The sequence below is a fragment of the Dermochelys coriacea genome, chromosome 1, assembly GCF_009764565.3.
Source record: "Dermochelys coriacea isolate rDerCor1 chromosome 1, rDerCor1.pri.v4, whole genome shotgun sequence".
In the NCBI taxonomy this organism is placed as follows: Eukaryota; Metazoa; Chordata; order Testudines; family Dermochelyidae; genus Dermochelys; species Dermochelys coriacea.
Genome location: NC_050068.2, coordinates 6,439,551 through 6,464,904, shown reverse-complemented (window position 1 = coordinate 6,464,904; position 25,354 = coordinate 6,439,551). Strand labels below are relative to the sequence as shown.

The 25,354-nt window shown below is 48.2% G+C and overlaps 1 protein-coding gene and 1 long non-coding RNA gene across 14 annotated transcripts in view; one reads left to right on the top strand and one right to left on the bottom strand.

Moving 5' to 3' along the window:
* The window catches only part of NUMA1 (nuclear mitotic apparatus protein 1), a 66,180-nt gene that overhangs the window by 15,232 nt on the left and 25,594 nt on the right, over positions 1-25,354 (top strand). For 6 of the 13 annotated variants that reach the window (XM_038390378.2, XM_038390430.2, XM_038390405.2 and 3 more), the window contains 8 exons: positions 13,543-13,615; positions 15,590-15,675; positions 19,913-19,992; positions 20,862-20,944; positions 21,456-21,536; positions 22,183-22,267; positions 23,274-23,403; positions 24,592-24,749. In XM_038390378.2, the coding sequence (XP_038246306.1) occupies positions 13,574-13,615; positions 15,590-15,675; positions 19,913-19,992; positions 20,862-20,944; positions 21,456-21,536; positions 22,183-22,267; positions 23,274-23,403; positions 24,592-24,749 (745 nt within the window). In that variant the 5' untranslated portion in view covers positions 13,543-13,573. Of the gene's footprint in view, positions 1-5,642; positions 5,831-13,542; positions 13,616-15,589; positions 15,676-19,912; positions 19,993-20,861; positions 20,945-21,455; positions 21,537-22,182; positions 22,268-23,273; positions 23,404-24,591; positions 24,750-25,354 lie in introns of those variants that run through there. The other 7 variants (XM_043503992.1, XM_043503991.1, XM_043503988.1 and 4 more) reach the window with 4 other exon arrangements.
* LOC122457853 lies at positions 1,027-14,096 on the bottom strand. The gene is made up of 3 exons (XR_006277526.1): positions 13,944-14,096; positions 13,379-13,380; positions 1,027-1,066 (listed from the first exon to the last, which is right to left on the bottom strand). It is a non-coding gene; the product is annotated as an uncharacterized LOC122457853 (long non-coding RNA).

The window sequence follows — 25,354 nt, the reverse complement described above, 5'->3', positions numbered from 1 at the left end:
CTTCGCAAACAGGGAATGTTGAAGACAGGTTGGTTTGCAGAGACTGCTAGCATTGAGAAATGGCTTTTCAAAATGAAGTCTAACAGCTGTCCCATGGTCTTCCCACGGAGAAAGGTGACAGACTTGAACAATAATGGCCCCACTTGATTTTTGCTATCAGTGCCACCATGATTCTGGCTTGCAAGCCAGAACGTGCTCCTGGGATCTCTAGAACCTCAGCGAGTGAAACTGTCGGATTCTAGTAGAAAACACCTTGTTTGTCCCCATCGGATGCAGATCTGCCCCTACAAAGGAGGTCAAACAACAGTCCAAAAGTGGTCAGCCTAGTGGGCTGATTGTGACATCGTGCTAAAATGTGGAAGCCTCATGCTTTCGTAAGCAGATGAGTGATGGATACTTAGAGACTTGCTCCTTGCCTAGGATAGGGTCAGGTGCTCTGTATTAAAATAGTATTAATAAAGGGGCTGACCTGGGATTTCATGACTTCTAAAATTTTTTGCTTATTTTAAATTCTGTTCCAAGCTGATTTTAATGCCTGGCGTTTTTAAAACTTGAAGTGCTACAGAGATGCTAAGACTGGCATTCTTGTATCCTTACTCTATTATGCACCTTAGCCTGTTGTGAGAGGCTCGTGAGAGCGGAGCTGCTGCGGTGGCTATTTTTAGTAACGCTCGCTTTTGGTGAGGCGTAAGGAAATCTCCCAATCAGATTTAGGAAACAGATTTAAAGAGACATTGTCAGATGAAAAACACATTCAGAGGTTGAAAACAAAACAAAACAAAATCCAACCTCATCTACCACTAAAAAAAAAAAGCCACTGATGTTCTTTCCATGACAGAAATCTGATGTACTCTTCAATATTGTCAGGTTTCAGAGTAGCAGCCATGTTAGTCTGTATTCGCAAAAAGAAAAGGAGTACTTGTGGCACCTTAGAGACTAACAAATTTATTAGAGCATAAGCTTTCGTGAGCTACAGCTCACTTCATCAAGTGAGCTGTAGCTCACGAAAGCTTATGCTCTAATAAATTTGTTAGTCTCTAAGGTGCCACAAGTACTCCTTTTCTTTCTTCAATATTGTGTAAGTTTGCTTTTTGCATTGCTCTCAGCTTGGACAAAAAAAAAATCAACGAATCAATTTTGCTTTTATTCTATTCCCCTTCATTTTCAGATTCTTATACGCTGCCTCAGTCCCTCAATATGTTGTAAACACTTAGGAGAAAACTAAATTGTTGGTTAAACTTACCATTGGAATTAAAAGGAGCAATCACGGAAACTATAGTCTTGATCTGTGTAAAACCTTATTCCTGTAGAGCCTAAATTTTGTATCAGATGTGATCTGACCTTTTAAAGACGATGGGGGGTGATAATTAACAGTCAGCATATCGGCAAGAGTCAGTCAAGAACAAATTGTGTCAAACCAACCTGATAGCTTTCTTTGACAGGGTAACAAGCCTTGTAGATTGGGGGAAGTGGTGGATGTGGTATCTGTTGACTTTAGTAAGGCTTTTGATACTGTCTCTCATGATCTTCTCATAAACAAACTAGGGAAATACACCCTAGATAGAGCTACTGTGAGGTGGGTGCATAACTGATTGGAAAACCATTCCCAAGGAGTAATTATCAATGGTTCACAATCAAGCTGGAAGGGCATAACGAGTGGGGTCCCGCAGGGATCAGTTCTGGGTCCCGTTCTGTTCAATATCTTCATGAATGATTTAGATAATGGCATAGAGAGTACGCTGATAAAGTTTGCAGGTGATATCAAGTTGGGAGGGGTTGCAAGTGCTTTGGAGGATAGGATTAAAATTCAAAATGATCTGGACAAACTGGAGAAATGGTCTGAAGTAAATAGGATGAAATTCAATAAGGACTAATGCAAAGTACTCCACTTAGGAAGGAACAATCAGTTGCACACACATAAAATGGGAAATGATTGCCTAGGAAGAAGCACTGCAGAAAAGGATCTGGGGGTCATAGAGGTTTTTAAGAGCAAGTTGGACAAACACCTGTCAGGGATGGTCTAGATAATACTTAATCCTCCCATGAGTGCAGGGGACTGGACTAGATGGCCTCTCGCCATCCCTTCCTGTTCTATGATTCTATGATTAAATCTAGGGTCTCCTGACTTTGACGATCAGGACATTGGACTTATGCACATGTGTAAGTGTTTACCTAACAGAGTCCGAGTCCCTTGGAACATGGGTGCTGAATATGATGACCTGTGAATAAAAGCATTGGACAAGAGACATAGATTCAAGTCCAGGCTTAGCCACTGACTACCTGTGTGACCTTTTCCAAGTCACTTTATATCTCTGTTCTTTAGTTCCACTGCAAGGTAGGGTGTGGAGGATAAATTCAGCAAAGCTTGAGGTACTTGCATACTATGATGTGTGGGGTGTCACTGAAATACCTAGACATTGGTAGAATGTCATTTAAAACTTGCTACATTTGTTACCCATCACAGTGACAACGCTCTGAAAGGCCATGTCTGTACCAGGTATCTTTTTTCCACTGGGTCAGCTACACTGATGTAAAGCCACAATGCAGCTGTGCTGCACTGGAGTAAGATGGGGCTTACAGTAGTGATTTATTCTCATTGCCCCAGTGAAATGTTTAGTAATTTTCCTCCATCTGAAGTGACTCTGATCTAACTAATTCACATGAAAAGTAAAGATAAGCACACTGCTTCTATCACACACTAAGATGGTCAAGCTAAAGCCCAAGTTAGCATGTGTTAAAGTATACACTGCCCAATCTTCTTCAGATTTTTTCAAAAGTGCCAGAATGTGTTCTAAGGTCACACCTCTAAAGTTTCAGTCTAGACAAGGCCCAACTGTTGTGAAAACTCAAGTTAGTTAAGGGGACAATGTCAACTTCAAATCTAGTGCTATAATTCCCACAAAATAAATGGGAAAAAGACTGTCTCCAGTTTTTCAATTATAGTTGGGCTTAGCAGAATTCAATTTTTTTGTAATTTTGATAATATTGATTTTTTTAAAGCATTTTTTATTTATATTTTCACAGTTGTGGGAAATTAGGGGGTGGGGGTCCAGGCATTTATTTAATTACAATAGATGTTGGGATTCAAAAAGTTAAAGATTTATAAACCGCTAAAACACACATTGTCAATATCTCATGTCAAAATATACAAAGTAAATATCCTTAAATCAAAACAAAATGGTACCTGTTCATTCGTTAATCTGTTTGTAACCATCCTAACTCAGAAGTCTAAATCACTGGATTTTGACACTAAGAAATTATCAAGCAGCATTTTTCTTACTTATCTATAACAGAAATGTACAGATGTATGTCTGGTGAAATTTACCAGCATTTACCAATAAAAATCAAATACTTCCAAGCCTAATTATGGTGATCTTGGGTATTACTTGTACCAAGAGTAGGCAAAATGCTTTCAGACACTTGATTCTTTTACTTGTCAAGGGTGAATGGGACTAGAAATAGAGGGTGGAAATGGAAAGCTTTCTGTGTAGCAGAGGCATTGTTGTAACGGGAGCAGGATTTGGACGTCTGGGTTCTATTCCGGGCTCTAGGGCAGAAACGGTCTTTTTTTGTGTTTGTACAATGCCTAGTCCAGTGGGGTTTTGGCCTATGTCTATGGTTCTTGGGGGCTAATAGAAATAGTAATGGCTCTACCTGTGTGACCATGGGCAAGTAACTAAATTGTGCCTTCATTTCCCTATCTGAAAAATGGGAAGATTCTTGCTTCAAGTGTATCTGTAAGGCTTAATTAGGTGATGTCTGCAAAGCACTTTGAGATCCTCAGAGGACTGTAAAGCATTGTCCTTGCCCTACATAGTAAGAACACCCTGCAGCTTGTACATATTGCTTTCTGATGGTCTTGAATACTTTACAGACACTAATGAAGTAAAGCTCAAACCATCTGCAAAATAGGTAGAAGTGTCCTCATTTCTCGAGCTGGGAGAAACTGAGGGCAAAGGCTGTGACTTTCCCACTGTCATACAGTGAGTCATCTGCAGAAGCAAGGTCTCGTGTACCTAGTCCTGTGCTCGGACCGCAGGTCCACCCCAAAACACAAACTTCTATTGACAGCTTTGTGTCTGTTCAATCAGCCATGTTGGCCCTTCAGTTCCCCTCAAGTGTATCGGCAGCTGTTAAGCTCAGAGACAAGTCTAGCAATACTAGACTGAATTTAGAAAGGAAACTATAAATTGACAAGATCTACAATGCTTATTGTATCCTCCAACGTGCATGCAAGGCTGTAATCTAGCTTCTGGGTGTGCAGCAACTGTGTAGGTTAATGCGGTGGCCTTTGTGCACTTAGCAGCAGCTGTGATATAGCTTTGGGCATCTGCTCCTGCTTTACTGAGGGGCATGTCCTAGGGCTGAAAGCTCTGCTGGGTTGGCTTCTGTTGCACATCTGTTGGTATGCATTTGGGAGGGCCCTTGGAATAGCGGTAGAGGGAAAAACTCCAACCCTTCCCCTCAAATTCCCCAGTCTTTGCCAGAGTGGGCAGGCAGCTGGAAACCCTCTGGCCGCTGCAGGAATGTGCGTAGGTTTCAGCAGCCATATTTCCAAGGGAAGGCTGGGATGTACCCAACCACAACAGAGAAGATCAATTCAAATATGTGTCTGCATACTTCAGTCAGCAGCAGGGAAAGGGTTAAACACTAACCTGCCCAGGTTGAAGGGCACTTTTCACCCATCATGAATTTACAGATTTTTTTTTTCACACTAACGTCTTAAACCAGCAATAATTGGGATGTTCATCCTGTTCGTTTGTTTTTGTTTTTTTTTAAATCTGGTATCAGCTAGTACCTTTCTGAGTCCCTGTGTCATGGAGAGTTAAACATGGAGCTCTAAAACTCACTTAAGCACAGTTCCAGCTCAACAGATTTCTGGTGGAATTGTGCCAGTCCACAACTGCATAAAACCCATGTGCGCTTAAGGCTTTTCCCTAGCCAAACCATCTGAAAAGCCAGGTTAGCTGGATCTCTGGCTTAAAGTCTGAATTGCAGAGTATCCAGACTCTCAAACACAAACTGAAAATGATTTTAAATTGGTGCTTGGGTCCCCAGCCTCTTTTTTGATAGTAGTTGTGTTACAGTGGCACAGAGCCAAAGTAATCGTCTCTGTGAGCTGGCTGCCTATTTTTAATAATGCCCCATCGCTAGCCTCACTCGAGTTCCAAGACCTTTTGGAGCTGAAGGGGGGGTGGGAGTGGACTTGCTCTTAAATAGCTAAATTGAAAATTACTGTCCATGGATTCGAGGGCCAGAGGGGACCATTGTGATGATCTAGTCTGCCCTCCTGTGTAGCACAGGGCTTTATAGCAAAGTCCCCCAAATAATTCCCTTGGTGTCTGAATTTGTCTAGTTTCACATGAGGCTATAAAATGAACAAGGCTGCCTAAGGATCTCCCTTTAATGTCTGTGTGGCGCTGCATAAGTGCCAAGTGTGATCATTCCTTCTCTGGTGGAATGCCAAGATATAAACTGGTTGCATCAAGCGTCTATATGTAGGAAAAGGTTTAATGGGGCGGATCGGTTTCCTACAATGTGTCCATTTAGCATGACTGTCCATTTCTGAATTTGCTGGCAGCTTGCCACCTACTGAGGCTGCTCCTGCCGTGCGTCTTTTTGTGCCGTGTGCCTTTAAAGAAAGCAGACTCCTTGCTGTGACGTCTCTCTGGCTGTGGGCCAGGAAACGGGGAACCATCTCCTGCCAGCCTGAGAAGAAAACCAACAACTTTTCTTTTGTGTGGTTACTCTCCTTTTTTGGTCTCTTCCAAGGTTTTAAATGCTAATGGCGGATTAAAAACCTTACACAGATTGTGGCTTTAGAAGTCTGGTAAGGCCTCAACGAAGAATTTCTCTATCTTCCTTGTTTGTTTAAACATGGATGGAGGGGGGTGGCATGGAGGGGGGGTGTTTTTTTTTTAAAAAAAAAAAATAATAATAATAAATCACTGTCTCCTAGTTCCAAAATCGGGCTGGATTATCGGGCTTCTTTAAAATCAGCAGGATCAAGATCTCCTGCTTGCCCTGAAAGGTGCGGGTGCGAATAAGTAGCTAAACTATGAAGCGACAGGCTAAGTTTGATTTGCCAACATCCGGGAGTTTTGGCTTCCCGTGGAGAGGGTGGGTTTTTTTTCAAAATAAGTGTCTTTGTACTGACTGCGTTCAGTAGTGGGGGGTGGCCTCTTTCATCAGGCCAGTGGGGGCTGGGAATAGAGGCAAACCTGATGGGAGGGTGGGGGGAGTGGGAGAGATGTATGTGAAAGACGCTGGTGTTGGTTAATGACCCAAATGGCAAGCGCTCAAATTCAGACAAATTGCTGCGTGCTTTCTGCAAAAGGATCACGCCCCCTGTTCCTCCTCTTTCCTCTAAATCCAGGCCGGAGCTCTGAGGAATAGGGAATGGGGGCGGGGGAGGGAAGAGGGAGAATATAAACAAGCAGCTGTGTGTGGGGACTAGAGGAGTGGGAGTGGATCGGCCCCTCCTCTGGTTATGTGGCGTGTTAGCAGAATTGCTAAATCCAAAGGAACATCCTTGCCTAATGTGGTATTTTAGCTGGGTTAGCCAGTCGGGTCAAGCAGCAGAGCACAGTCCCTTATGTTAAAAACAAACGGTCACGTCTCTGTCCATTCCTGCTGTAAGTCCCCCAAACGGACATGTATTGAACCTTCAGTGCAGCCTATTCTGTCAAGGCTGGATTTTACTCCCGTTGTGTTCAGTCCAGGTGCGGATGCTGCTTCTGCAGTGGAGTGGGGCTTTGGGTGCCAGTGGTACCTGCAGTTGTAACGCACAAGTAGCAAGACGAAGGCTTTTGTTACATCGCTTTTGAAAGCTTCTATTCAGGTATCGCTAATACAGATTCCACCATGGTGAACGCGGCCTTGCAGTGGAAATTAAATTTTTCTTTCCAATTTGATACTTTGAGCTGCTGACCTTTCTTCCCTATCCCTGAAGTGAGGGAGCCTAGGGGAAGAGAGCAGCAAGCATGTCTGCCGAAAGCATGGAAGATCAATGGCTGACATGTCTCCTCCTCCAAGGGGATATATGGTCCCTGCTCTCCGTAAGGCGTGAGCCACTCTGCCAGGCATCAGCAGGACCACAGGCTAGATGTGACAAAAGTGGTCTGAGCACCAGGCTGAGAGCGAAGAATGCTGGAGTTATAATCCCATCTTGGACACTGACTTCCTTTGTTCTTGGGCAATTCACTTAACTTACTATTTTATTATTTGCATTGAAGGGCTCGCCAAGGTTCTGGCCCTATTATGCTATGCATGCTACGCCATAAATGAGTTCATGCCCTAAAGAGTTTATAGTCTAAAAGGCAAGATGAGACAAACAAGTGGACAGGAGGAGGAAGGACTAAGTGATAACAGGATGTTTCATGCTGTGCTTCACGCTTTTTCCATCTGGATAATGGGGCTAGAGTCTGAGGTGTTGCAAAGATCAGTTACTTAAGCTAAAATTTTCAATCTTGTGTTCCAAAAGTTTGGTACCCAAATAAGAGGGGCCAGACTTTCACAGCTGCTGAGCGTCCCACTGAAGTCCACAGGAGCTGTAGGTGGGAAATAGGGCAGTTTACTGAGGTGCACAACTTCACACATTCAAGTTAGAAATATAGCAGCCTGGAGGCTTTTTTAAAAAAAAAACAAAACAAAAACAAAACAAAAAACAAAACAAAAAACCTTGAATTTCTTGCAATCTCCAGCAGCTTTCACTGGCAAGTCTCTGCCCTGCTCCCACTGCACCTCAGTCCTGATTCGGAGAAGCTACCTCTAGCCACGGTTTCACTGGGCTATTCAATCTTCTGACAATCTGCTGAAATTGCCAACAACAGAGTGCCCCTTGTGAGGGTAGTTTCTGTGATGTGAAAAGCTACCTGCTAGGAATTAGACCAAGGCTGTTAAACTCAGCTGCACAAAAGGATGCTCCACGCCAGAGTATCCGGACTCTCACATACGCTCTAGATCAACCACAGCCCCTGTGAAGCTGGGAACAGAACCCTGGACCTTCAGCGCTTGAATCTCTGCCACTTGAGCGCAAAGAGAATCAAAAAGCATCTCCCTTCATGGAAGCCACAGCAGCTATCAGAAGGTAAACGTTTGGCCCTGCCAACCTGAGCTAGGTTGGAACAAGTGAATCTGTGACCTGGAGGCAATAGGTTCTGTACCCTGTTAGTATTCCTTGTGTGTGAGAATTTAGGTGGTGATAGGTGGTGTGTTTCCAGCAAAAAGCCATGGTTTGCCCAGACGTTCTCTGCTCTTTTCACCAGATGGTGGTAGTGCAAAATGGCATGGTCTAAGCAGACCTGGAAAACTCCAAGCAGTCATTCAACCAGCAGCAAGAAGAAAATCTTCCCTGGTGACTGAGGGTCTAAACCATGACCTTCTGCAGCATCAATTAGCTTTTATCTTTTAAAGCATAAGTTCTAAGTCCTTGTGGCTGCAAGGAAAGCTTTCCCGAGGGAAAGGGGGTGTGAACTGATGCCGTACTCTCTTTCAGAGTCTGTAGATAGACTGCTCCATTATCACTGCTGGCAAACAGCAGCTGAATTTAAATGAACCAGACTGGTCAGTTTCACTGCTGGTGTTTAGACCCTGTGAGCGATAGTGCCATGGACAAGAATCAGGTCACTTCGTGCTCTTGCTTGGGAGAGCTCTGAGGTGCTGCAGCTAACTTGGAAAGTGGAGTTATCCTGGTGAGGAAGGCGACAAAACAAGTCTGAAGGAGAAAATTAGTGAAGACCTGGCTTGCACCCCATAAAGAAGCCACGGAGCTCTGGAGTGTGGAGCAGAGATCCAGCTTTGCTTTTCCAACAGCAAGAAGGGGCCTGTGGACCTTCCTGTTGAGGCACCTGTTAGCCAGAGGCTGATATGAGTGTCCCTAAGTGGCCAGTAGGGACAGCATACAGGTAAAAAGCACATCACCCTGCTCTTTCCTGGCAGCTGGGTTTGGAAGTGGGCCTGGACCTCACTCGTGGGTGCCCCTCTAGCCCCTTCTTCCTTACCTACTTTTGGCTAGAAGGTTTAGTCCTCTGGCTAGTAATTGTTTGAACTTTGTCTGAACTTCCTCTGAGTACTGGTTATAACCACTTCTTCCCCCTCCTCAAATCTGAGTGGTTGGCCCCTTAGCCATCCGGTCTCCTTCAGCTCTCTACTGTAATGCCTAATATTACACCTGTTTTATCTGTGTTCATTCTCTGCTGTGCTGTACCAGGGTGGCAACCCCACAGGAAGCAAAGGTCGCTGCGCTGCAGATGAGCTGCCATGTAACCACTTGAGACTGGGGTAGAGAGGCAGTCTAATCCAATGTGCTAGGAATAGGCTGTGGCACTGGGGACGGGGGTTGGGGGAGGTCTCCTCTGCTGGTGCTTACTGCAGCTTCCCTTGGCTAGAGCTCTGCTACTTGGAATCCAAAGTCTGGGAGTTCGATTTCATCCCCTGTAGCAGGATGGTTTGTTTTCGCTCCAGCCATCGGAAGGAAATGGATCTGGCAGCTCTAAAAGTGACTGGCTCTTAGTGCTCACTTCATGGTCTATGCCGTGAGTGCAGTGTCTCTGCTGCAATGGCTGTAGGATAGGGTATCTCCCCTCCCTTCCAGGACATTATTGGTGCTGCTGTGATTCCCCCGAAAGAGTTAACAGGAGACCATGGAGCGAGCAGAGCAAGGGGAGGAGTTTCTTATCATGGTGTTTGAAATGTGAGAAGGGCCCAATACAGGAGCCCTTTCATCTCTCGGGAGAACAAGCCACCCCAGCTCTCCCCAGAACACCTCTTTCCAGGTCTCCAGCAAAATGGGTGAATCTGACAAATTTTATGAGGGTTTTTTTTTCTCTCCCCGAAGGAGTCTGATTCTTTCAAAGAAACCCAGGCAAGGAAGAGAACCTGAAGAACCTTAAAGGGTGTGTTATAAAGCGCTGCCTTGGAAGCTTTCTAAGGGTGAGAGGCTCTGACATGGCTAAGGAAAGTCAGATATGTGCAGGACTTAAAAGCTCATGCCACAGCAAAGCCTCTAGCATGCTCCGCCGAGTGCATTTCCATGGGCATGTCTCTTGAGTGTGGCTTTCCTGGGATTTCAGGGGAAAGGGGAGGAGCCTGGGTCCCGGGAGCTCTTGATCTCAGGCCAGCACTTGCTAAAGCTAGAGTTTGCCAACGGTGCTGATTTCAAAGTAATTCATTAACCTTGTTCTCCTAGCTGAGGAAGGACCATTGGCCAGGAGTGTACCTGGCTCTGTGAACACCAAGAGGTTCTTGCTGATGCTTCCCTCCGGTTTAACTCCACCCATGACAGAGTGAGAATGCTAGTGTAGACAAGGCCTTGGAGTCCATGGAGTTTCATCAGGGAGAGATTTTGTCGACTACATTGAAGCCTGTGATCATGCTCACTACAACTCTACAATCCATTCCTTCCTCTGATGTTTCAGTGCAACCTTGGGGAGGAGGGAATCTCTCTCTTTTCAGATGAGATTTGAAAGTGAGGTCCTGACCACTTGCGGTCACTACAAGTCCCATGACTTTCTGCGAGAGTGTCCTAGCTAGAGTCTGGTTTGGTTGGTTACATTCTGCTGAGCTACATTCCCTCTGCAGTTCCAATTAGCTACAGTGTTCTGCTGCATTTCCTGACCCCTGGATTGTGTGGCATATTGCCCTGTGCTGTTAAACAACTGCTGTGTTTTGCCCCATTGGTGGTTGCCTTTCAATAAAGGGGGAAATAATCCCGATGTGCCCTTTGCCTACCTTAGCAGGCTGCTGTGAAGTGTCAAATTGCTCCTACCTCTCCTGAAGCTTGGCTAACATTCAGAGGCCTAGAGTAGAGCCACACTTTGCTTTGTTTCAGCTCAGCAGTTAGTTTTTAGCTCTCCCTTGGGTTTTCCTGGGATCCTGCTCTCTTCCAGACAGAGCAGTGTTGGTGCTCAGCAGTGACATAAGGGCCATCACCCAAGCGGAATCAGCTGCTGCTGCCAGCTTGCCAGCTCCTCTGCTGAGAGCCTGCTGGAGTGAAGAGAAATTCTCCCTCTGCTGTGATCTAGCAGAGCTGGGGGGGGGAGGTGAAGAGAAACAGACAACCAGGAGTTTAGTGGGGGAGGGGTGTGTAGGAAGAGCCAGAAGTAGCTGCTGCTGACCAGTGTCTAGCATCTATGCTGGATGCTGTTAGAGGCCCCCCTTCCCTGCCCCATAGCTTCCCACAGTGGGCTCTCGGTCTCAGCAACTGGGTGTGGGGCTAAGAGCTTCTCTTCAAGGTGAAGGATGGGAGACAGCAGCTGCCTCTAGCAGTGAAGAAAACCTGGCAGTCTGCTACAGAACAGGTTGTTTTAGGTCCTTATGCCATTGACTCAAGGGACGGATCTGATGGGGAACTGACTCCCTTCCCTTCTCCTGATTCATAGATTCATAGATACTAAGGTCAGAAGGGACCATTCTGATCATCTAGTCCGACCTCCTGCACAGCGCAGGCCACAGAATCTCACCCACCCACTCCTATGAAAAACCTCACCCATGTCTGAGCTATTGAAGTCCTGAAGTCATGGTTTAAAGACTTCAAAGAGCAGAGAAGCCTCCCTCATGGTGGAGCCTTGGCTTTAAACTTTCTGGGTGGGTGGGGAGGAACCAGCCTGAGACGTAGCTCTCTAAGGACCAAGCCCCCTGGCTGAAAGACGATCTAGAACACAGTCTTGCTGTAGCTGTCTTTGGGGTCTGAATGAGGACATCCTGCAACAGGTAGCACGCACTGGCAGAATGACTTTCCATCACACTTCACAAACATCAGCTATTCCTTGCGATCCCCTTGGGGATCAGGCAAGCTCTATCCCTACTGCCCAGATGGGGAGATGAAGGCAGAGTGTTTTCAAGGCCAGAGGAAGAGTTGGTCTTAGAGCTGGGTTAGACATTGGGAATCCTTGACCCCAGTACTCTGTTCAGTCCTGTACTGCTGTCAATGGACCTGCTCCTTAGACTGGCAGTGAAATGGGGGTCAGACAAAACTTAGGACTTGAAATAGAAGGCACTGCAGTGACTAGGGGATGAAGGGTGGTGCTGGGAAACAGGGCTAGTCCAAAAAATGCTTGGTCTCTGCCTTACTGAGCCTATAGGAAGCTGAGCTACAATGGCAAGTCCGCGTTCTGAGTGGGGACAGCACATGCCTTTGGGTTCTGAAATACTCCGGTGTCTGTACTTGTCCAGGTTGTGGTAATGACGCTTCTCCACTAGTCTTGGGCCGTACAACAGGAAGTGTCTGGGGGGATCCAGGGCAGCCCTGCTTGTGAGCCTTTGGACTGTTATAATTTGATGACTCCTGCCCTTACCCTAGTGCTTGTATCTTAGCAGAAGATCCCATAGCCCCAAGTAGGCTAGTTTGTTTGGAATCCTGGTGCTACCCCACAAGCCCTTCAAGATCTAGAGGAGGTGGCACCAAATGTTGTGGGGAAGGAGGAGATCCTGCAAATGGTTGCTAAATCTCAACTGGTGGCTAGTTTGGAACCTGATTCTGTAAATGGATATGGAGGATTAAATCCAGGCCTACTGTAACTCCAATTTGTGCTTACAACAGGGCTGGGATCTGGCTGATAGAGCTTAGAGTAAATCTCTCTGGTCTCCCCATCACCATGGCATTCACCACCTGCTCCCTACATCAACAGTGGTGACACACATTTAACCTAGAACCCCCGCTCTCTGCATAACTTACCGAGCCCAGCAAAGATTGTGTTCTCTTGGGAGCCAAGATGGGATTCAGCGGACAGCCTGGCAGTGGTTTTCTTTAGAATCAACTATTCTGCAGATATTGATTCCCCTACGCTGTGTCTCTTTTGTCTATTTAGACCGAAGCTCTTTGGGAAAGGGACTGTCTACTACTGTCTTTATCCAGCCCCCAGCACAATGGGACTCTGATAGTGGTCGGTATCTAGACACTACTGTAATAAAATAGATTACGCCACAGAGAGAACAGCTTGGGGAGGTGAAATAAACACACTGTAGAACTTTGAGTGGCTTTCAGCTGAGACGTAAACTTCAGGCCTCTCTCAGACAACATAGGCCAAGGCATTTTTTAATTGGTATCTGAGCAGTTTCAACTCGGGGACTTGGGTCCTCAGACGACTACTTCACTGTGCATTCAGGTGGATGTGGCATTCTTTGCTACTCTTCCTAAACAGTTGTAACATTGTTGTGTGTGGCAGAAATGCATCTGTTCTACCCCAGAAGTGGCTGCACTTGTAGGCTGGATAAAGTGCTTCTCCTAAGGAAGCTTGAAACGTGCTAAATAAATATCTGGCAATACCCAGCAGCAGGGGTCAGGAAGCCAGGAGACCTGGGGTGTATTTGGCTGTATCACAGCAGGGCCACTTAACCTCTGCCTTCCTGCCAGTGAATTGGGATGCTGTCTTACCACTTCTGTAACATGTACGGAGATACTCGGAGGAAAGGGGCCATAGAAGCAGAACCGCCTTTCATTAGTTCCTCCCTTATCCGAATCAACATCTGGTGCTGGTTGTACATGAATCTGCATGTTCCATTCAGGCTTTAACTACTTTTTTTTTTTCTTGGCCCTTGTAGGTTTGGAGGGTAACCTGGCAGCGTCACAAAGATGTCTCTCCATGCTACGAGGGCCAGTGCTCTCCTGGCCTGGGTAAAGTGTCCATGCCTTACTTTTGCCTGCCTGCCGTGTCGTATGAGTGGATAGGCTCTTCTCCACTTGGTGCAAGGCCTTCTTAATTGCTCCTGCTTCTTTGAACATGCACTTATCCATGGGGATGTGGGTAGGGAGCAGTGGGATGTGGAACCTCTTCTGCAGCACTGAGCTGGGATCAACCATTAGAGTGAATGCAGTTGGATGGGCACTGGTTTGTGTTGTAACCTTCTGACCTGCTCTGTGTAAGGCTCTGAGTTCTACAGATTTTACCGGGCAGTGGGTGAGGGTGAGGGGATGTTTGCTCACAATTCCTGTTGATTAGTACAGTAACTACTCGCTTAACATTGTAATTCTGTTCCTGAAAAATGCTACTTTAAGCGAAATGATGTTAAGCGAATCCAATTTCCCCATAAGAATTAATGTAAATAAAGGGGATTAGGTTTGAATGAATTTTTTTTTTTGCCAGAAACAATTTAAGATTGTACACAGCAATGATTGTGAAGCTTGGTAGAGGTGGTGAAGTCAGAGGGTGGGATATGTCCCAGGGAATGCCTTACTGCTAAGTGATAAACTAGCACTTGGCAGAGCTCTCAAGGGTTAACACGTTGTTAATGTAGCCTCACATTCTACAATGCAGCAGGAATGGAGGGAGGGGAGACAGCATGGCAGAGAGAGACAAACACACACCCCGTGTGTGTGTGTGAGAGAGAGATGCGCATTGCCCCTTTAAGTACGCTGACCCCACTCTGAGTACACTACCTTTTTAAAAAGAAAAGGAGGACTTGTGGCACCTTAGAGACTAACAAATTTAATTGAGCATAAGCTTTCGTGAGCTACAGCATCCAATGAAGTGAGCTGTAGCTCACAAAAGCTTATGCTCAAATAAATTTGTTAGTCTCTAAGGTGCCACAAGTCCTCCTTTTCTTTTTGCGAATACAGACTAACATGGCTGTTACTCTGAAACCTACCTTTTTAAGTAGATAAGCAAGTTGAGACAGCAGCTGCTGCCAGCAAGCTCCCTCTGTCCTAAGTCCTGTTGTGTCCATCCCCACCGCTTTGTGGAGATGGGGTAAAGGAGCGGGGGGCAGGGGGACATCCTGACATTAGCACCCTTCTTTCTCCCCCCCACCTCCCCCTGCACAGCAAGCAGGAGGATCCCAGGAGCAGCTCCAAGGAAGAGGGCAGGAGCAGCACAGGGCAGTGAGGGGAGGGACAGCTGAACTGCTGGCAATTGGTAGCCTGCTGGGCGGCTGCCACACAGGGAACTTGGGGAGCGAGGAGCTGATAGGGGGGCTGCTGGCCCACCCTGGTACCAAGCCCCCACCAGCTCGCTGCAACGGGCTGCTCTTCCTGCAAGCAGTGGACAAAGCAGGCGGCTGCCAAACAACGTAAGAAGGGAGCATTGTGCAACTTTAAATGAGCATGTTCTCTAATTGATCAGCAACATGACAACAAAACATCATTAACCAGGACAGCATTAAGTGAGAAGTTACTGTAACGGGGAACGCTGTGCCCAGTCAGTCCTGCCTTGGAAACTTGCCCTGAAACCAGTGCAGGGGCCATGAGTCTAATGGTTAAAGCACAGCTGGAGGCCAGAAGGGACTTGCACTGGAGTTTTTTACTGATGCTACTCTATCCGATCAGTCTAGTTGTAAATGAGGCAGAATGTCCTTGGCAAACTTTATGCTGCCTCTGAGCATCTCTGGGGAAATGCATTATGAATGAGGCCCATGCTAATGTCTTGTCTTTGGCTGTGTGACTATCTTGTCATAGGGTGTAGGAGTTGTAGTGGGCATACAGTCCATGATGGTGGATGGGGGGTAGATACAGGGCTTGAACTGGACCAGTTCCTGCGGTAGGATCTAAGCTTTCAAGGCCAAGGTCACCCAGTCAGTCACTGGCAGAGCTGGGTGATATGTGCTTGCTAGTGGGTTCCTAGTTTTTGACTATCCTGTCCTGTCCTGTCCCCAGGTGAACAGCCTGAAGGTCGACAGTCCCCTGAGTGCTCTGTCACAGCTCCAGGACTGCTGTGTCTTCCTCAAGATCATCGACAAAGTGTGAGTGGAAGCAACTATGGAGTTTCCCTTCAAACTGCCATGCTGGTCTCTAACCAAGAATTAGAGGGTTTTAGGCTGCCACCCATCACCATAATATCTGAGCACTAAGCCTGTCTGCCGTGGGAATGGGCAATGGGTCCTGAGCCTGCCTATTAGCTGGGGAGCATTAGAAGAGTCTCCTGAAGGTCTGATGGGAAAGGTGTGGCTGTTACCCTGGTTCCTTTGTGAAACGTGCTCTCAAGTCCCTCGTTCTGCTGCCTGTTTGCTTTTCATTCACAGTAGTTTTTCCCGGTTGCAGTTCCAGCTGCCCCTGCATTGAAGCACCTCCCCCACAGTAGGAGAGTCTGAATCCCCTGCACCTTGGTTCCTTAGATTAATACAAATCCAGTCCCTTCTAAAATGGAATCTGTTGCCATGCTAACGAGCCCTGTGAAAATGCAGCTCTGCCCTGGGAAGCAGAATGACACCGGGTGGGGGCCCTTAGTGCTGACTGTGCTTCCAATACTTCAGCATCAATCCTCTTGGTGTACGCTTTTCACAAAATGATCACTCCCTGTTTGACTTCTTAGCCCTCCCTCAAGGGAGACCTGCACACCACCTTCAGCAGACGAACCTGGGAGCTTAAATTCCGAACTTTACTAGACACTAAACATCATGGACTCAATAAAGGCACTGGATTTATGGCTCATTACAACAATCGGTAATTCACTAACCCCCCCCCCTTTGTCCTAGACTGCAGAGGAGTTAGCTATTCACTTCACCTGGAATGGTCTCTTGCAACATGTGTTAACTCTTTATGTTTTAACAATCAGTTCCACCTTGTATTTAGCTGTGACACTCTGAGTGCCTTTCCCGGATCTGAAGAAGAGCTCTGTATAAGCTCACTAGCTTTTCTCTCTCGCCAACAGATGTTGGTCTCACCACCTTGTCTCTCTAATATCCTGTGACCGACACAGCTCCACCAACACAGCAAATGGAGTAAAAGGTGGCTTTTCTAACTGGCAGGTTCCCCTGGAATCAAGCAGGATTCTTTTCTTTCCTTCCTTTCTTTCTCAGACACTGTGATCCGTAGTTAAGGTTCTGCCGGCCAAATCCTGCCTAAAGTGACACTTGTGCATTGTAGTTGCCTTCATCAGGGCCACACAGGTGTAACCAAGGATAGAATTTGGTCCTGCAGTTGGAACTCTGGTAGCTCCTCTAATGATGCACCATCCACAGTAGAGTCCAGTTCACTCTCCTGTAGCTGTTGGCTCTGAAGGGCTAATGGGAGTGTGTTTCCTACAAGGGTACTCCACCTTTACCCTTCCATGTGCTCAAGGCGTAAGCCTGTTAATTTTGGCACCCCCACCCTTTCCCAGTTCCTAGGGCTCCGAGCAAAAGCCAAAAAGAAAAGGAGTACTTGTGGCACCTTAGAGACTAACACATTTATTTGAGCATAAGCTTTTGTGAGCTACAGCTCACTTCATCGGATGCACACACGTTTACCCAGTTGCTAAGGCTCAGGACCTAATCTTCTACAGGTTTGCAGGGCCTTTTGCCAGTGAAAGAGCTTTACCCAGTAATATTCTTAACCTCTATTAACAGTTACCAAAACAGAATACACACACTAAGCATACAGTGCTCACCACTCCCAACAAGGCAGACCAACTTTTCCTGATGGCCAGTCAGGATCAGGTTGTCCAGGGCTCCTCCAGCTTTTGTATGATATGGTTAGCAGGATGTTGAGGTCTGACAGCTCTGATCTTGGGCCGTGTCCTGGAGTTACATTCCAAAGAACTTCCTTTTGGACCCCAGTTTATATAGTGAAACTTGAGGTTTAAAATGATTGGTTAAGGTATAGCTAAGCAGGACTCAAGAACTACAATGTAATTCTTTGACCAATCCTAAAATCCTGTGAATCAATCCTTTGCCCGATCTTGCAAAATTAGCTATGCAACAGGCAAACAACCAAAGAACCAGACAGATAAACAATAGAGAAATAGGGACCATATAGGGAAAACAATAAAGTACACATTTCATAACCACAACTGTTGATAAGTAATTCCTTCCCAGACAGTTTAAGATCTGTTTTTTTATCTGGTGTTGGTGGGTATTATTAGGACAGGATCACCTTAACAGCACGACATTACATTGTTTTGATGCAGTTTAGATGGAATGTGAGGATGAGCCTTTTACTTAGCTGGTAGTTGCTGCTGTCCTAATGTGGCTGCAGAAAAAGGTCTCAGAAGTGTGTGAAAGCTGCAAACTCATTCTACTTGCTGAAATGGACACTGGTGAGGCTGGAATAGCACAGGGCAGCTCTGTGCAGTAAATAGGAGCCGTGTCACATAGACACTCCTTATTCTGAGCTGCACCATTCCAAGGCTGGGAGCTCCCATGTCGATGCTACGTGGAAGGGAGTAACTTGGGGAAGCCCTGGCAGTGGTGAGGCAGTTCTCCAGCAGACTGCCAGGCGGCTCCTCCCAGTGCCTGCCTTGCTGCCCCCTGGGAATGTCAGGCTTTCTTCTGTGTATCTGCAGGATTGGTAGATCCCCCTATCGCAAAGGGATCTATTCATTTCCATAAGTGAGGGGTGCAAAGGCCTGTGGGGGAGGAAGTGGTGTTACTTTGGGGAATGGGTTTGTAGAAGTAGCTCTTTTGGGAGCAATGTTCATTGGCTGCGAGTTGGAGTGATCGTGTCAAACATAATGGAAGCTGGAATAGTAGAACTGAGCATGCTCCAAGATTTAGTTCTATGTAATTATTGAACTAGAAAGGAGTCCCTGGTAGGAGAGTGTGTAGTGAGACTCATTCACATTCAAACATTGCACTGCATTTCAAATCCTTCCTTCAGGAGTCTTTGTGGAAGCCTGTGATCTATAATTATGTCTTACTGCATAAGGAGAGCCCACTCTGGAGCTGGGATCTGATTGTGTCCTGCAGGAGATATATTTAGTCAGCCCTGGTTAATCTCCTTCATCTGCTTTCTAACTCCGTCTTAACAAAGCAGCGCAAGGAATATAGGCTGTACGTACTGACTGGGCCTGGCCGTAAGGATCATAAAGGGGAGCTGCAGGGAAGGTGTTGAGGGACCTAATCTGCAGGTGAACTCTCTGAAGTATGAGGAGACAGGTTTGAAAATCCCAAAGTGCTGACGCTCCACATGCAGATTACAAAATTCCAAACACAAAATCAGCGTCCAACATTCTTCTTCCCTATTGGCCAAGCCCCTGAGTTCAAGGACCTCGGGTTTCCCCTGCGAGGGCAGAGGATTTCAGACAAGCCCGACACTAGCAAGGGTTGCACGCATTTGAGCAATTAGAGTAGGAGCTAATGCAATCAGTTCTTATAGGGGAAACGTGGCATCTTGAACTGGGCCTTGGCAGTTAATTCCCAATTCCCCTTCAAAATTTGGTGCAACTTAAAATGCAACTGTCTAAGACTGAACTCAGGCTTGGTGTAAGAGTGCATCTCCGCTGACTCCTACTGGTGTATGCAGGTGCATTTCCATGTCAGAATTTGGCCCATAATTGTTCACGTTTGGGTTCTTAACATAAACTCCTTTAAAGCACCAGAATGATCAGACCCATGTGAAAAGCTCTGAGCCACTAGCTCTAGCAGAGCTGCGTACCCCAAAGAGGGACACTTGAAAAGCTTTCCAGGGAGCAAGAGGCGCTTTCCAAACTAGATCCTATAGTGGAACTGAGTCCAAATGGCGCTAAATGGCAAGCTGCTTCCCACCAGGTTAGAAAGAGCTGAGGGGTAAATCCACTACCTCATTAATTTAGTGAAGAAATATATATTTGAGAGTTCCCTCTGCTGGCTAGTCAGCAGCAGTAACATTAATTCCCAGAGCTGGGCTGTCTGGCTGGTTCACAAATAAGGAAATAAACAAAACTACAGTTAATGTCAAGTTCCTGCACAAACATGGGGGGGGGGCGGATCTGTGTTTACCAGTTGGACTTAGTTGGAATCTGGGGTGGCGGTTGAGAAGCATGTGTGTTTCATGGGGGTTTTGGTGGTGAAAGTCTCCAGCCGTTGTCAGGGTCTGCAACCTGCATGATGTGGGTGCACTGCCCCAATCCTTGCGAGGACTCTCCAATCTTGGCTAGGCTTGTTACTTGAGCTGGCACAGGAAACAGGCTAGGCTTGTGGTCTATTGCACAGCCTGTCTGTAATAAAGCAACACACCCTGTATAAGCAGCATCTGCCTCACTTGAGCCCTGAGTATTAAAGTAACCTGTGTGCACTCTTTCAGCCATGGCTCTGAAGAGGGAGAGTCTGTTCTGCAGCAGCCCTTGCCGGAGAGGATCGAGTTCATCCAGAGCTTTCTACAGAGTAAGAATCTCGCAGCTGTGTCTGAGCTCACCACCTTCCCTGCACGTTCTACCCCTGTGCTTGTGGCCTAATTCCAGGTTCTAATAGGTCAGGGTCATCAATGTGGCCTAGGCCCCTTGGATGTAAGCAGTGCTACCCTGAATCCATGGCATCAAGCAGCAGTGCTTCTTGGGGGCAACTGCAAATTCACACCCTAGAGGCATCCTGCTGGGCAGGCTTCCAGAGGCCAGGGTGATGGTGTGCTCCAGTGGCCAGTGCCAAACACGAGGGGCCAATGTTTGGTGTTCCAATGCCAACTGGCCCACTGATTGACTGGCCCTTTGGGATGTCAGTGACCTCTTTGTGCCGCAGCCAAACCCAGCTGGAAACCCTGTGCCGGCTAGCTGCTGAGCTGAATCTTTGCAGGGGAAGTGGGGACTGAGCTCAGAGTTGATGGTTTGCGGGGAGCTGGTGGTAGAAGACTAAAGGGAACAGAGGGATCCCAAAGGTGGTGCGGGGGAGTTTAATTGGAGGAGTGGGTTGCAGGAAGCACACTAAAGGATGAAGCAGAGGGATTTTTGGCAGGGGATGGCCAGGTTAACATTGCTCTAGATATGAGGCCTGGCTCTGTCAGTGAGCCTGCTGCCATGTTTCACATTGCCTATGGAGCGAAGGCAGAGATTCCCTTTTCCTGGGGTTTCAGTTCAGTGGTGTCTTGTTTACACTGCCCCTCACTCTAATGGTGGGTAGGCAGGGGTTGGGGTGGGAGGTTGGCCCACAATGGCATTGGAAACGGAAGGTGAGGGAGGAGACCCGAGGTCCGGTCTAGTCCATCCCCCAGGGGTCAATGCAAGGATGTGTGCCTAGAACTCTCTGGATTCTCGTTGCAGAGCACTGCAAGCACAAGTCAACCATGGAAAGCCCCGTGTCCATACCAAAACTCTTGGAGGGAGAGGAGCTGGAGCTGGCCAAGGTACCTGTCTTTTCACCTGGACCAGCACTCAGTAAAGACAGGCATATCCGGGGATGGCAAGTCTTACGAGACCTTTGGTGTCACAGCCATCCTCTCTAAACTTAGTCCTAACCGGGACCCAGTAGTCCCCTGAAGAATGTATGCACTCCAAGGGGCACAGAGCGCAAGGTGGAGGTTCCAGTGCACTGGGGAGTTCCTGATTGGAGAGGAACAGCTTAGCATTTCCTTTCCCTCCCAGAGCCACTCTATGAAGGGCATCTCAACCCGCCTCTTGTTCAAGAGCGCTTGGGGTATGAATCTTAGCGGGATTGAGAACTCTGGTCAGGGGATCCTGCCAGATGCCCCGAGCAAAGGGGTGAGTATCTCTGGCATATCTCTGGTGTCTCCTGACACATCTCTCTCAGCAGCCTAGTAAAGGCAGCACTGCTGGGATAGTGGAATGACTCTGCATTTGAACGTGTGATTTGTGAGTCTTGTTTCCCCTTTGTGACGCTATAGTGTCTGTTTGCAGGTGACCATGCTGCTCCTGTACCACGCCTCCATGAGCACTAAAAGCCCCAGGGACTGGAACGAGTTTGAGTACAAAATCCAGGTAGCCCTCACCAGCTGCATTCAGACCCCCGCTGTAGGCTTTTGCGTGACGTCCCCCTTCCTCTGCTACTATCTGGTTCCTGATTTGGGTTCTCCCCACAGCCACTGCCCAAGCAATGGGCATGAAAGGGGGGAAGCATCCTCCCGTCTGGGCTTGCCATGTAAACCGAGGAGGATGGCCTTGTGGCTAAGGCTTGGGGTTCTAGTCCCATCTCTGCCATTGAGTTGCAGTGTGACCTTGGGTGAGTCACTTTACCTTGGTTCCATCATCTGGAAAATGGGGCCAATAATGACCTGCCTCACTGAGGTGATGAGCTGGATGGACTCAAGGGAGGAATCTTTCTCCTTCTCCCCTTCCAGTGGATCCACAAACCTGGGCTGTTGGTGGATAGACTTGGAGATGGACTTTGTGGGACAATGCACGGAGAAAGACCCCCTCAGATCTGACGAGACTTTAACTTCTGGGTCATAGTGTCAGCTCCCCAATACTTCCCTTTCCCAGCACAACAGATAGGGGTATGGGGAGCTGACATCCTACTGAACTGCCTTCCCAGTGCTTGCACAGTCGCTAAGCAACAGCTGCTCCTTTTGAGGACAGGGGCTGCAGCCACAGCATATTTTCTAACACTGATGGGTCTGTGTCTCAGGCTGAGCTGGCGACCATCCTCAAGTTTGTGCTTGACAATGAAGAGAGCCTGAATGAGAACCTGGAGCTCTTCCTGCAGAAGAAAGGTGAGTGCTTTGTGTACGAAGGGTTAAAAGCAATGAATCATTCCGGCTGGCTTGGATGGAGTCACGTAACATAAAATAGCATGCATTGCTGGCACCAAACCTTAATAAGCAGCCAAGCCCTGGGTAGGGGCAGTAGTCATTGGACGTAATGTCAACACCATGCTGGCATATCTCCAGAGCCTCACTAAGTCTGAAGGTTGATAGAAAGTGATTGGCCTTGATGATGATAGCAGCGAGAACCGTTCCTGAATGCCCCAAGCCTTTGGCACGTTCCTCCCCGATTGTAACCCCCTATGTTAATACTAGGTTTCAGAGTAGCAGCCGTGTTAGTCTGTATTCGCAAAAAGAAAAGGAGTACTTGTGGCACCTTAGAGACTAACAAATTTATTTGAGCATAAGCTTTCGTGAGCTACAGCTCACTGTTGCTTCTAGTCAGTATGGGAAATGTTTTCTAGCAGGATAAAACCTGATGTGCTGAAACTGACTAGCTGCTGCAGTTCAAGAGTGAAGTAGCCGCAGTGCAGACTTCTCCAAATGGTTCTGATGCAAGCCCGTGATGCAAGACGGAGCCCTGAGATGGCAGGGTCTGCCGTGCACAGTCACGACTCCGTCTGCACAGCCACCTCACGTTCTGGTGGATCCCAACCATTTCGCAAACAGCACAACATACCGTGCATCTAAAAGGCAGCAACCTCTGGGGAGGTAACTAGGTGGGATGCCCACAGCACAGCAGTGGGGGAAGGGGACGTTTTGCCTCAGCCACCAAAGCAAGCAGGGCAAACCCCTTACTCTTGGATTCCCATGTAGAGCGACAAGACCACGTGGGGAGGAGGGGTTTAAGGCCTTATCTGGAAACCCCACAGTAACCTGTTTGGAAGGATGAAAGGCTGGGCTGACCTGTGGTTCCTAGAAATGTAGGTATTTGAAACCGGAGGCTTTATGCTTCGAAGCCATCCCCTCTGGCACTACAGCCGGCAGCTCAGGGTCTCATGTTTGCTCTCCCCAGTGCCGCTTTCATCCTCCAGCATTTCCAGCACAAGCTCTGAGGATCAGTCTCCCGTGTTCTCCCGCCAGCACAAGCGAGAGGTGCGCTTCCTGGAGCTGCAGAAGATCGCCTCCTCATCCAGCATGAACAAGTATGTTCTCCGCCTTCCTGGGGAGGCTGGCTTTCACGGGGGTAGCCCAGCTTTAACGGTGTCCTGGGGCCCTAGGGCAGGGTGCTCGGCAGATTAAAAACTCCTTCCCGAGAGGTGGGCCTTGGAACACAGTCATTGCCAGATCAGCTCAAACCACTGGTCCGTTTAGCCCGGTGTCCTGTCGCTGATAGCCAGTGAACAAAGCACATCCCCCTGAAGCAGCAAGTTCTGAGAGTCTGATCAGCCTGCCCCCATGGCAAAGGCCAGTCTGCAGCATCTTGTGAAAGGTTGGGAGAGCAGCGAAGATCAGAGACAGCCCAGCAAGAACTAAGCTAAAATCTCTCTCACCCTGGTGACTCTGACTGCAGTATAAAGGGATATGGAAGGGACTTGTCCTGGACTGGAAGGTATTTCTGCACACGCCCCAGGCCTGAGCCCCGTTCAGTGAGTGGGATTGAAATAGGGGTCCTCCTTTTCACACTGGTGTACAGTACAAAGTGGTCACTGTGATAGCCATTGTTACCATAACAGGTCTGAGATTCTGATAAGGCAGAGGTGGGCAAACTACGGCCCGCGGGCAATATCCGGCCCGGCCCATGAGCTCCCGGCTGGGGAGGCTAGCCCCTGGCCCCTCCCCTGCTGTCCCCTTTCCCCCGCAGCCTCACCTCGCTGCGCTGCCAGCGTGCTCTGGCCCACCGCTCTGGCCGCGCAGCGAGTGCGGCATGGTTGGCTCCAGCCAGGCTGCCAGTCCTGCTGCTCTGAGCGGCATGGTAAGGAGGTGGGGGTGTTTAGATAAGGGGCAGGGGGGGCAGACAGGGAACAGGGGGCGTTGGATAGGTGTGGGAGTCCCGGGGGGGCTGTCAGGGGTCGGGGGTGTGGATAGGGGACAGGGAGTGGGGGGGGGCTGGATGGGGGTGGTGTCCCAGGAGGGGGTGGTCAGGGGACAAGGAGCAGGGGGGGTTGGAGGTTCTGAGGGGGGCAGTCGGGGTGGGAAGTCGGGGGGCGGGCAGGCTGTTTGGGGAGGTACAGCCTTTCCTACCTGGCCCTCTGTACAGTTTTGCAACGCCAAAGTGGCCCTCAGGCCAAAAAATTTGCCCACCCCTGTGCTAAGGAGTAAGCGTGAGGTGACTGCTCCACCTTCTCTGGCCTGTGGTATCATGTGTTGTATGGCTGGTGCTTTCTTTACAGCTTCCTTCCTGGCTCGCCCGCCTCCCCCATGGGCGACATCATGCAGACCCCGCAGTTCCAGCTGAGACGGCTGAAGAAGCAGCTGGCAGACGAGAGGGAAAACCGGGATGAATTGGAGCTGGAACTGACCGAGAACCGCAAACTCATCACAGAGAAGGGTCAGTAGCTATCGGTGTAATCTGCAGAATCGGGGGGGATCTGACTGACAGTGTATATTGGAGCACCCTTTTCCTGCTGCAAGTACCGCCAAGCCCACGGTGTTATGCCATGGATCTGTCTTGTTTGGAGGCTGAAGGCTTGCAAGTCTTGGGCATCTCTGCTCTCCAGTGTTGGAAGGGAGCCCTAGAGGGCTACCCAGTCCTTTTCTGTACATGGCGGCTGCACTGTCTGTTCCAGGAGCAGGCCCTCAGTAGTGCTGGCTGTTTGTCAGGAGCCCATTGAACTTGCCTATGCAGACAGTCAGTACGGCCAGTGGAGCAGGCACGTATTGGAGAGGACTTTGTGTGACACTTCCCGAGGGTACCCAGCCTTGCGAGGTCTGTTACCACCTGCCCTTCGCGTGAGGAAGCCTGTCTGTGCCTGCTGTGGGTCAAGCTTTTCAGCTCCACTGACCACAGGCAACACTAGCATTATCTAGGTGTTGCAGGCCCTGCTGTCACTTTGCAGGGTAGCGAGAGGCACACTCGAGCCCTCTGAGCGTTTCCCCAGCCCTTGTTCCACTATATACTCACGGTATTTACAGGTTCGCTGCTTCCAAAGTGCA